The 12,732-nt window shown below is 35.4% G+C and overlaps 1 protein-coding gene and 2 long non-coding RNA genes across 3 annotated transcripts; 2 read left to right on the forward strand and 1 right to left on the reverse strand.

Moving 5' to 3' along the window:
• Nucleotides 1–187: 187 nt before the first annotated feature.
• On the forward strand, nucleotides 188–4,927 carry LOC127139199 (uncharacterized). Its single transcript, XR_007809203.1, has 5 exons — nucleotides 188–417; nucleotides 1,935–1,998; nucleotides 2,755–2,820; nucleotides 3,638–3,699; nucleotides 4,599–4,927. It is a non-coding gene; the product is annotated as an uncharacterized LOC127139199 (long non-coding RNA).
• Nucleotides 3,913–8,974, reverse strand: LOC127139200 (uncharacterized). Its single transcript, XR_007809204.1, has 3 exons — nucleotides 8,702–8,974; nucleotides 6,773–6,969; nucleotides 3,913–4,625 (listed from the first exon to the last, which is right to left on the reverse strand). It is a non-coding gene; the product is annotated as an uncharacterized LOC127139200 (long non-coding RNA).
• A 1,466-nt stretch (nucleotides 8,975–10,440) lies between these two features.
• fgf21 (fibroblast growth factor 21) lies at nucleotides 10,441–12,226 on the forward strand. The gene is made up of 4 exons (XM_018678263.2): nucleotides 10,441–10,958; nucleotides 11,076–11,153; nucleotides 11,308–11,411; nucleotides 11,500–12,226. Exons 1-4 carry the CDS (start codon nucleotides 10,811–10,813, stop codon nucleotides 11,788–11,790), a joined length of 621 nt encoding a protein of 206 aa, XP_018533779.1. The 5' UTR covers nucleotides 10,441–10,810; the 3' UTR covers nucleotides 11,791–12,226.
• Nucleotides 12,227–12,732: the final 506 nt, after the last annotated feature.

Genomic DNA, 12,732 nt, shown 5'->3' on the forward strand with positions numbered 1-12,732 from the left:
AGTCACAAATAAACGAGTTCCACCTTCATTTTTAGAGCATCTGACTGTACCCCAGATCTTATAATACATCTAAGGCTTCTATCCGTCTTTACGGTGTGTATTTTAAGACCAATCGGAGGCGGTTGCGTAACCAGTAACGGCCGGCCAATCAGCGTTTTTCTACGGATGTTAGCTGACGTATGTCGTCATTGGCTGCGACGTGTCTCGTGATTGGCCATTACGCTCGGTGGAGCGCAGAGAGGCGGAGAAACGGAAGTCGGAAAACAGATTTAAACCAAGTTTGAAAGGTTGCTTCTGTTTGCCAGTACTGCGAGAAAGTGTCGTTAACGAAGAGACCTGGATGCTAAAACAAACTGGAGCTGCTTTTTTTGTCGAACACGAGTGAGACTGGACACTGAACACAAATACGGCGCGAAGGTAAGGCATTTAGCGGCTAGCGTTAGCATTAACATTATCAGAGAACGTTAGCATTAGTGGCGAGCGTTAGCAGTGACATTACCTTGTAATGATATCGTTTAATTCCATTTTCAGTCGCTTATATCGTGTGTCTAGAGTGTGTTTGTGTTTCTGTAACAGAGGCGTCCCTGGCATAAGTTGTGATATCACTCAGTGGGCTGTTGGACTAAATCCCTGTTTGTATTTGTTATCACTTTACCGATATTTCACGTCTCTTTGTCAGTTTGTGTTCCATCCTGCTCATTTTAACTCCGTTTATGGTGGTTTATCATGTCGTTGGCATCGGTTTGTGGCTATTTGTGGTCTTTTTATATCATTTTATGTCTTTATTTGGCTGTGCTACACCTGGGTGTTAGCATTAGCATTGGTGGCGAGCGTTAGCAATTGCGTTGGGCGTTGGCATTAGCCTTATATTTCATGGATGTATTTGCGGTGGTTTTTTTTTCCTTTTTGTCATCGTTTTTTGGTTGCCTGGGTTCAAGTGTGTTTATGTTTCTGTGACTAAAGCGTCCCTGCCATGTCAGTTTGCCCGTTTACAACTCCGTTTGCATCTCTGTACAATTACTTTGCAATCATGTTACTGCTTTTTTTATATATAGTTTTGTGCTCTAGCTCGGTCATTTTAAGTCAGTTTATGGCAGATTATCATATCGACAGATCATTTTGTGTCTATTTGTGGTGGTATAGCATCTCTAGCTGGCTGTTCTACATCTACTCATGGTCAGCTGCTTTATGGTTGTTTTGCATCGTATTGTGTCTTGTATTGAGTTTTGTGTCTCTTCCAGGTGATTTAACGTTTCTTTGTGGCCATTGTGTGTTTCAGTGTGGCAGTTAAGCATCTCATTGTGATAATTTTGCGACTTTTTCCCTCTTTGTCGTTTTATGTGTCTCTTTAGTTTTGTGGCAGTAAAGAGTAGGTATATAAACTGAGATTACTGTTAAAAATTATTCTAAAAACTATTTTTCTTTCTGAGATCAATAAAGTCATATCCTCCTGAGAACCAAGGGAAAAAAGTGTCTTACAATTTCTGTTTTTGTGTGATTTCCTATCTATTTGGGCCAAAAAAAAACACCTTACAATTTTAATTTTTTAAAATATATTTTTTATTTTAATTTCACAGCATGTCCATTGTAGAGGACAACAGGACGATATCTGTGTGAAAATAGAACTACATTTAGAAAACAAGAAAAAAGGAGCAGATTATATCTTTGGCTTGGAAGGGTAACTCCAAATACTTAAGAAAGATAAAGGTGAACAAAATGTCCATTATAAAGGACATAAATGAATGGGCCGGGTCTCAGGAGGATATTCTAGTAACATCTTTTATTCACCTCAAAACCCAAAGTATTTTTGATTGTCAAGGTCCTAGTGTTTAGTTTTCAGTGTTGTATTCTTCCACACTGTTCAAGTTCTGGAGGTGAACTATTCTTAATAATTAGGTGATTTGTTTTTCAAGTGTTGTACTTGTGTTTTCCAGGCTTACTCATTCAGCTGCTGCAGCCTGGACAGAAACACCAGCTCTCACTTTACAAACCAAATAGGTATGTGTCCTAAAGATTTATCCAGTCTTTTTCATTCAACCGATCTCCTGTCATTCCCCGTTACTGTATCAGGACTTGAAAAATCACCACAGGCAGCAGAATGACCAATGTGAAGTTACTGCAAGGAAGGCAAGCCAACATAGTGCTACTGCTTGTTTCATTAGAATTGTTCTATGGGTCATTATGTGTGTGTTCTATACCATTTATTGTCAAAATAAATACATTTTTGATTCGATACATTTTCATTCTCATCCTTGGATTAGTACATAGAGCAGTTACTATTTCAATGATCTCTTAAATGGTAATGCTCCATCACATGTTTTACATGTATGTAGTGAATCCTGGACTGAAGCTTGACTTTCAAAATTATATTGCAAATCAAATCGCAGTATCTGTCAGAAAAATTCAATTTTTTTCCCAAAATCATTCAGCCCCAGGTGAAGGTTTTTAATATGCAGTTCACAGTAATATACATGATTCCTACAGTAATTAGTTGAATAGTGATTGATTAGTTGATCTGTTTAAGAGTTAAGATAATCGTTTATCTATCATTTATTTATTGTTATTGATTCTTAAAGATGTGATGCCTTTTCTTGTCATATATGACAGTGAACGGCCTATCTTCTGAGACATTCCTCTGATGTTTGGAAAATGTTGTGGTTTGACTGTAATGTTGAATATTTAACTGTTGATGAGGAATAGGTCATAGTGTATTGATTATTTTCCTTTGTATATTTCTCTTTTTATTTCCTCTAGGTGTCACCACTTCGTCCACAATTGCAGAGAGTCAATTAAGAAGTTCTTTGAGACCAGGACCGCCAGGTAATTCTACAAACAGCTTTACATCAACTGTCCAACACAGAGCACTGATATTAAACTGTTTAAGTTTATTTACATAGTTCATGAATGTACAGTTGAAAGAAAATGAAGAATTTAAATATCAGCTCTCTCTCCCGCTCCTTCTCACTCACAAGCCTGGCTCACACTAACAGATTTTTAAAATCTTACCCAAAGTAGAAAATGTGAGAGACCAGATTTCACACTTTTGTTCTTATTGTGTGTGATGTGCAGAGATAAGGCCAACACAGCACACCACACACTAACTAATTCACCACCAACAACCAGAGTCTGAACTCTCAGAACTCCAAATCTCACAGAGTTAAATGAGACTTGAAACACACACACACACTCTCTGTGTGTCTCACTCCCTCTCCTCTCTTTCTCCTTCTCATTAGTACAGTAAATCTTAAAAACGTGAAGAACTTAATCAGTTCAGTGTCCCACCAGAAACACTGTCATTTTGCTTCACTTTGGCTTCTATCTAACTTTAACTGACTTGGCGACCTGGCGAAACAAACATTTCCATCCTCTGCTGTTGTGTGAATATTAGGAGCTGGTGGAGTCAGTTCTCCAATCAGAGCAGCAGCTTCTTTCTTTGGGTAAAAAGCAAATGTAACTTTTGAACTAGTTCTGATTAGTCCAGAACCAGTTAGTCTACACTCTGGTTTCTTTGTTGATTTAGTGTCTTTTACTTTATCTTTTCATAATTTGAAGTTCAGTACCCAGAAACTCTCTGTGCTTTTATTTTGATTTGTTAAAAGTCACATCTTTATATTAAAGTTTGTTGTGTTTTTCACAGGATTCAAACTTCAACCATTAAATCACAGAGAGAAGAGACAGACATGAAGACATTTCCAGAAGGTCAGTGTTAGTTTATTCTTTTCAGTCAGACTCTGTCATTATCTCAGCTGGCAGTTTGACACTTTAAAACCCCTTGTACTGGAACAAATAGCATATGTGATACAATGCATAGCAAGAAATATAAAACCAATAGTTTAGAATAGAAATGATTTAAGAAATAGATTTAAAAAATAAGTATAAAATCTTTTAAAATATGTGTAAAAATAAATTAAACCCTTTAAAAAAATACATTTCAAACCTTAAAGGAATAGGTCTAAAAAAGGGCTAAAAAAAACTTAGAAAACAGGTTTGATAAATAAGGTTAAAACCTTTAGTATTCAACCTTTAAGAAGAATGAAAATGTGAGAGATCAAGAATGAAACCTGTAAAAAATTAATTATAAGAAGGTAAGTAAGTATCAAAGTTACAAAAAAAGTACAAAACCATAAAAGTCTAAAATACAAATATAAAGCCTTTAGCATATATTAAAAACATAAAAAAATAGGTCTAAAAAAATTGTATACTTGTATAACATCAGTTTCAAAATAGAGAAATCATTTTATTCCAGACAACATTTAACGAAATACTTGTTGCTGGTTAGGGTTCAAGTACTTATGAGCACATTTTCCAAAGATTAACATGTCTACTAAGCATTTTTGTGATCATTGAACTGCTTGTGATACAATTCTTAATTAGATAGTTGTATTATAAGCAGCTGAATGTTCTCACAGGTGCTTAATAAAGACATATTAGTCTTTATAAAATGTGCCCATGACTACATTACAGACGGTAGAGAAAAACCAAGTATTTTCACTTGAACAACAGGAAACTAAACACTGCTTACAACAGTTAAATGCTGGAGGTCTTTTATCCAGCCTTTAACAGCCTCTTAATGCTTTGTTTTCTTTCATCCACTTTAGGTCTTCAGCTGCTGTCATCTTCTCCTCCTGCAGAGACAAGAACACGTCTTAATCGCAGTTTTGGACTTATTTTTTATGCCCTACTGTACTATGACATGCAGCTTATGACAAAACAGCAATCTTACCATTGTTTTCCATAGACACACACCTCTACAAAGTGTTTGTGGCTTAGGTTAGATTTTGGGTTCATCATTTCATTTTGGTATTTTGCTAAGTCAAACAGTACAATATCACTACTCATATTCAGTCTATTACTGTGTACGAAATCATTTTTATACTGTTCATATTGTTATACATTATGTTGTCTTGTTTATATTATGCCTTTTTCTATTTTTGCTGCTGCAACACTGAATTGTCTTACTCTTACTCAAATAAATACTTGTGAACACTGAATATTTTGTTCATTTGTTTAATATTGTCTGAAAGTGAATATTTGTACCTAGACGTTAGAGTTGCACCTTTTTTGCCTTTCTATGCTATGACTTCTTGTCCCATTTTTGACGCCATACTATACTATGACATTTTTTGAGCAATTTTCATGCCATACTATACTATGACATTTTTTGACCGTTTTTGACGCCATACTACACTATGACATTTTTTGACCATTTTTGACGCCATACTACACTATGACATTTTTTGACCATTTTTGACGCCATACTATACTATGACAATTTTTGACCATTTTTGATGCCATACTATACTAAGACATTTTTTGAGCAATTTTCATGCCTTACTATTCTATGACATTTTTTGATGATTTTTGATGCCATACTATACTATGACATATTTTTTAACCATTTTTGACACCATACTATACTATGACATTTTTTGATGATTTCTGATGCCATACTATACTATGACATTTTTTGACCATTTTTGACGCCATACTATACTATGACAATTTTTGGCAATTTTGACGCCATACTATACTATGACATTTTTTGAGCAATTTTCATGCCTTCCTATACTATGACATTTTTTGATGATTTCTGATGCCATACTATACTATGACATTTTTGGATGATTTTTGATGCCATACTATACTATGACATTTTTTGATGATTTTTGACGCCATACTATACTATGACATTTTTTGATGATTTTTGATGCCATACTATACTATGACATTTTTTGATGATTTTTGATGCCATACTATACTATGACATTTTTTGATGATTTTTGATGCCATACTATACTATGACATTTTTTGATGATTTTTGACGCCATACTATACTATGACATTTTTTGATGATTTTGATGCCATACTATACTATGACATTTTTTGATGATTTTTGACGCCATACTATACTATGACATTTTTTGATGATTTTTGACGCCATACTATACTATGACATTTTTTGAGCAATTTTCATGCCTTACTATACTATGACATTTTTTGATGATTTTTGACGCCATACTATACTATGACATTTTTTGACCGTTTTTGACGCCATACTATACTAAGACATTTTTTGAGCAATTTTCATGCCTTACTATTCTATGACATTTTTTGATGATTTTTGATGCCATACTATACTATGACATTTTTTGACCATTTTTGACGCCATACTATACTATGCATTTTAGATGGTTTTTGACGCCATACTATACTATGACATTTTTTTATGATTTTTGCCTTACTATACTGACATTTTTTGAGCAATTTTCATGCCTTACTATACTATGACATTTTTGAGCAATTTTCATGCCTTACTATACTATGACATTTTTTGATGATTTTTGATGCCATATTATACTATGACATTTTTTGGATGATTTTTGATGCCATACTATACTATGACATTTTTTGATGATTTTTGATGCCATACTATACTATGACATTTTGTGACATTTTTTATTCCTACTATACATTTTTGACATTTGTTGATGTCTTACTATAACATAAAATTTATACTTCTATTTTGGATTACTATTACTTCTGCATTGCTTTCATATTACAGATTACTTTTACTGTTACCTCTAGTATAAGATTACTTTTACTATTACATATTAATTCTGATATTGCTAATTACTTTTACATTACTTTATTTTTATATGACAGATTCCTTCTGTTATTATATTTTTTATATTATATACTGAATACTGAACATATACAATTTAATGGCAGTGCTCTGTATTGGACAGTTTATGTAAAGCTGTTTGTGAATTACCTGGAGGTCTCTGTCGTGGTCTCAAAAAACTTCTTCATTATATGAAGACTCTGCCATCGTGGACTACATCTCTCTGACTGAGGACAATGTCTCTGAGATTATGGACAAAGCCTCTGTGATCATCAACAATGTCTCTAATCTCAGACAATTCCGAGGAGAGGCGATTGTGGACGATGTTGTGGACGATGTGGTGACACCTGGAGGAAATCAAAGAGAAACATACAAGGGAAAATGATCAGTACACCACTACCTATTCCTCATCAACAATTTAACCATGAAAACACTGATATATATATATATATATATATATATATATATATATATGTACACACAGCTGACCCACAACATTTAATTTATATACAGCTGACCCACAACATTTAACAAATATTAGAAGGCTGTTTGAGTAAATGAACAGTTGACTGTCATCACCTGAAGAACCAACAACAAATATTTGGGGAAAAGTAATATGATTATTAACTGTGTATCCATCAACTAATCACTGAAGCAATCATGTATGTTACTGTGACCTGCATAACAATAATAAACACTATCAGTTGAGTAAATTTTTGAATGCGATTTTAACTTGTGTTGTTTATCATACTTCTGAGTATTTTTTCCATTACTGACAGTCACATACAGAATCATTATTTCACATTTCAGCCCTTCTTCTTCTTCTTAACACAAATATGTCTTTGTTTTGTGTTGTTTTCATTTAATAAATAACAACTAAATTTACAAAGGTACAGGAGTTTATGTGAAATATTTTAAGTAAATACGTGTAGAACTGGTCATTATATACTGCAAAGATATTTACTGCAGTTAAAATGACCACATTTTCAGTAAAATAAAAGACAGTCTTTCATCACTGAAGTTTCCTTAAAAATAGTGTTAAAATCTTATCCCCTCATTCTCTTGAACCCAATATCATATGTCATTTCATCTTATGAGCTGAGTGTATCGTCACACCTCTAACAGATATTAATCATTACAGCTGAACCAGAGTATTCTCCAAAATTTTAGAGCAGTGTTTTGGAAAATGGGCTGTTTACTGTCATATATAACAAGAAAAAGCATCACGTTCTTAAGAACCAACAAAAAATTAACTAAAATGTTTGAGGCTCAAACTTGTGGAGGAGCACACAGTTAAAATGTTAGTTTCAAGCTTGAATTTAACCTATAACTGAGCTCAATCAAAATTCTCATTACTAATACATACAACTGTGGGTCAATAGATAGCTATGGACAGATTACTGCCACAAATCTACAAAGACAAGAAATCTACAAACAAAAACAACAGACAAAAAAACTGAGATGCAAAACAATCACAATGTTTAACTGCCACAATGAAAATGACCTCAAACAAATGCAAAATGATCAGGAATGGACACAGAACTATAGAGACTATAGTTCTATAGTCACAGAAACACAAACACATTTTAACTCACACAGATAAAAACGACAACAATAAGGAAAAAGCCCCCCAAAAAACATTATAAGATAAGGCTAATGTTAACGCTAACATCCAGGCATAAAGCAGCCAGGTACATTTGGTACATATAATACAAATGACCACAAATAGACAACGACATGATAGACCGATATAAACTGAGTTAAAATGACCAGGATGGAACACAAAGATACAAAGAGATGCAAAATGTCGGCAAGGTGACTGTAAACAATTGCAACAGGGATTTAAACAGACTATCAAGAGCTCATTGTGTTTTAATCCGTTCACATTTGGGGTCCTCAACTCAGGTCAGGGAAGCCTCAGTCACGGAAACACAAACACACTCTTACCCACGCGATAAAAACGACTGAAAATTAAAACAAGGCCAAAATATGTCATTAAAAAAATAAGGCTAACGCTAACGCTCGCTGCTAAAGCAAATGCTAATTTTAGCCGCTAGCTAGTTCGCTCCTTAGTCTTACCTTTGCGCCGCAGGTGTGTTCACAGTCTCACTCGTGTTCGACAAAAAAACAGCTCCAAAACCTGATTTAATATTCGGGCTTCTTCGTTAATGAAGTTTGTACTGAGTAGGGGTGGTATTGACATCGGATCGATACAAACGTGATAGGATCGATAATTTAGTTTTAGTGTCTGTCCTCTACATTCAGTACGTTGCTCCCGTTTCATCAAAAAGTAGACATGTCTGTGCAAATACTGCTTTCACATCTTGCGAGTACACGTTGCTCGACTTCCTCCCCTGCTCTCACGTGTTCTGTTGTCGCACCATCACGTGACTCATCGGCGCTGAACAGATACCTGGGCTGCGGTCCAATAGTCAAAATAATCTCCTTTCCTAACCACTCTGATGCAAAGGAGAACTGTTAAGGAATTAGGAAAAGAGAACTGTGGTATTTAAACCATTTGCGGTATTTAAACCATTTTATACCAATTTTATTTTGGCTACAATTCAATTTAATTCAGACATTACTGTATGGTTTCCCGGCGGTTATACCTTTTTTAAACGTTTGTTAAGTAGAGATTTTTTTTAACAGGGTGAAAGGATTTCCAGAAATCAAGATCACAAACATTAAGCAGGTGCTCTGTTGTGCTTACATGTTCGTGAATCTGCCGCGGCGGTGCGTCACTACAAACTCTGGAGCTGCAAGGAATTATGGGACGGCATTCTCTCCTTTCTTTTCGTAAAGGAGGGTCCAGTGTGATTTTTATTATGAGAAATAAAGTGTTCCCCTCAATATGTCAGACTGTGTTTGTAAAGCGATACACATACTCACCAAAAGACAGTTTACATTAGTCTTCTGACACACATGGAATTAAATCATGTTTATAGTATAAAAATATATAGGGCAATGGGTTAAAACTGTATCTCATTTTTTATTCATCACATTTATTTAGTTTCACAGGATGAATAATAGTTTTTGTATGTCAATGATCCATATGTTGTAGTAGTGTCACACCACTTTCTCTTATATTGGACTGCAGGATGATTAATGACAATATTTTTGATGTTATTGTTTTTTCTTTCATAATTAAATTTTTTCTACTTTATTTCACCTAAAGAATGTTGCTCTCTACTCGACTTCTTTGTGTGCAAGCTTGTGAGCAAGAGAGAGAGTTATTTGTATGAACTGACCCTTTACGTAGCATCACAATGATACAAAACAAAGAGGTGATGTACTTTGAAGAGAAAGTAAAGCTTCCTGGTGACAAACCATGTTTCTTAACCAGAGAGTCCAAAAGCTGACGTGTGGCCTCTCTGGTTACTACACAGCTGCAGTCCTGTAAACATCTGTCTCCTGCTTGTAAATCAGTTTCACCCACTGTTTCCCTCGTTCTCTCTCAAACACACACACACACACACACACACACGCACACATCAAAAAATAAGATAAACACCAATAAAACAGTTAGTCACATGCACACGTATTTGTTGTAATTTATTCAGCAGATGACGCAGAGAGATATGTTTGTATGACATCCTCTGGTAGTTGTGAAATGTGCATATTTTTTAAGTAGAACCCTAGATGGGGAAACACCCAGGTTAATGTATAAGCTGTTTTGTAACAAAACATATTACTGATATATGTCAGTACAAATCACAAATCAAAATGAGGTGCATCATTTTACCTTGAACAATGTCAAACTAAAAGAGGGTAAATAATGGAATCACATTAAACATAAAATCATTAAATACCCATTTGTCATGTGCTTGGCTGGGAGGAATTCAAACCTGAACTCGTGGGAGTCCAAATACCCAATGTCACGAGCAAGTCTTACAGTAAATGACACGGAGGAAGTCCATACATAGCGTGAGAGCAGAGATCTTCCCCTCAGCATTAAATCACGGTTTAATTATGTAGAAATGTCTGACTCATACCTTGCCCTCATGAAGGAGGACCTCCTTCTCCTAACCCCTTTATAAGGGCACAAATCTTGCTCCTGTTCAGAATTTGATCGAAAAGAACTTGCTTGAGTTTTTATTTATTATTTATATTTCATCCTTATCAAGCTATTTATTTAAAATTTATTCATTATTTATTTTCTTACAAGAGCTCCTCAACCTTTTTTCCCAAATGTTTTTATTTCCATGCACATCTTTCTCCTACCTGTCCTCTTTTCTTTTAATCATTCCACTTCCTTTCTCTCTGTCATTTTATCTCACTGACTCCAACCCACTTTTATCATTTAATAATCAAGTCAGAGAGGGGCATCTCTACACAGGTATTTATAATACTTTTCATTTTAAAGAATTTCACTTAAAGAATGAGAGTATTGATGACATAATATTACTCTTATACACCTTAAATTAGATTTTTTTTTTTCCCCCTCTTGTTGCAGATAACCACAGAAGAGGCATGTATCTGCAGATGACCCTGGATGGGCGAGTGTCAGGGAGTGCTGTTCAGACACCTTACAGTAAGTATTATTAGCAACAGAACAGCATATTTGGGCCTAGTTTATAATATTTTTTCTTTCAAACACATCCACACTGGATAATTTGAAGCCCAGAAAGTTGAGACCGGCAGGAGATTTATGAAGAAGACACATCTATTTCTGTTTGTGTTTCCAGGTGTGCTGCAGCTGAAATCAGTTAAACCAGGTCATATAGCCATCAAGGGACAGTCGTCATCCCTGTTTCTCTGTGTGGACAGTGGAGGCCGCTTGAGGGGGCAGGTACAGTGAGCAAAGAAAATCTTAATATCCAAAAGTCTCCTTCCAGTCCTTCCAGTCACTCACTCTCATCATCTGTTGTCACTTTCAGAGCTTCTATGCAGAGGCTGACTGCACCTTCCAAGAGCTGCTGCTGGCAGACGGATACACCCGTTTCCTTTCCTCGCACCATGGATTTCCTTTGTCTCTGGCCTCGAGACAATCCCCAGATCGTCACGCAGTCCCCTTCACTCGATTCCTACCGCTGAGGAATACCCTGACAGGGGAGAGTGTGTCTGAACAACCACCAAACAGTCAGAGATATTTCAACGTGGACTCTGATGACCTCCTTGGAATGGGCCTAAATTCTATGGGAAGTCCTCAGTTCTCAATGGACACATAGAGAATATTAACTGCACAGATATTTAACTGTATATGCTCCTTTTAAAAAATGTATTTTTCTTTGACCAGGTAGAACCTGCGGACTTGATTTTGTTATGAGATGAGCAGCTTGGTCTTTTTGGTTCTTAATGTGAAGGTCATATTATTTTAACTTATTTATTTATTGTGTGTGTGTGATGTATTTCTAGTGGTTATTTAAAGAAACTTGACTACAGCCTCTGAGATTTTATGGTCAGTAGTTTGAGAGCATGTTTGTGTTTGAGGACAAAATGTCCCATGTTGCCACATCATATTGATATGTTTTGGTACGTGAGGCTTTTGGAGTTTGTCTGAATCAAAAATCTGGAAAGTCCAGTAAGCGCTTGTTTGTATTACTCAAGTGTGTTTATCAGACTGGAGAGAAGTTTGGAATGAAAATAAACATGATATAAATTTCACTTTTGTTTGGCTACATCTGACATGCAATGACACAGCAGTTCAGTGACATGATTTAACAAACAAAGAAGGATACATTTACTGAATGAGAAGGACTCACTCTGACCCATGCACAGCTTCATGGTGGAGGGGTGAGGAAATGGGCTGATTACTGAGAGAACAGCAGTGCTCTCTAGTGGACAAATAAGTAATGATGGAGAGCAATCCAAATTCCCAAGGCAAACTTACAATAAATGTTCTCAGCTATATACTAAAGACAAAGGGTACATATTGAACAGGCTCTGAAGCCCTTTGAGGCACATTTAGAATTTTTGATTTTAGGTCATATAAATAAAACTGACTTGCCAACTTTATCTCTGTAGTGGAGTTGACTTGGATCCAATACTGTTGCTTCACTGAAGGTTGCTACATATTCCTTAATTCTGTTCAAAATAAATACACTCACTTCAATACAAAAAATCCTTGCTGATTTAATTTTAAATCAGATTGTGTTACCAGTCTGTTTGCC

This window comes from Lates calcarifer, linkage group LG23, assembly GCF_001640805.2.
Source record: "Lates calcarifer isolate ASB-BC8 linkage group LG23, TLL_Latcal_v3, whole genome shotgun sequence".
Taxonomy (NCBI): Eukaryota; Metazoa; Chordata; class Actinopteri; family Centropomidae; genus Lates; species Lates calcarifer.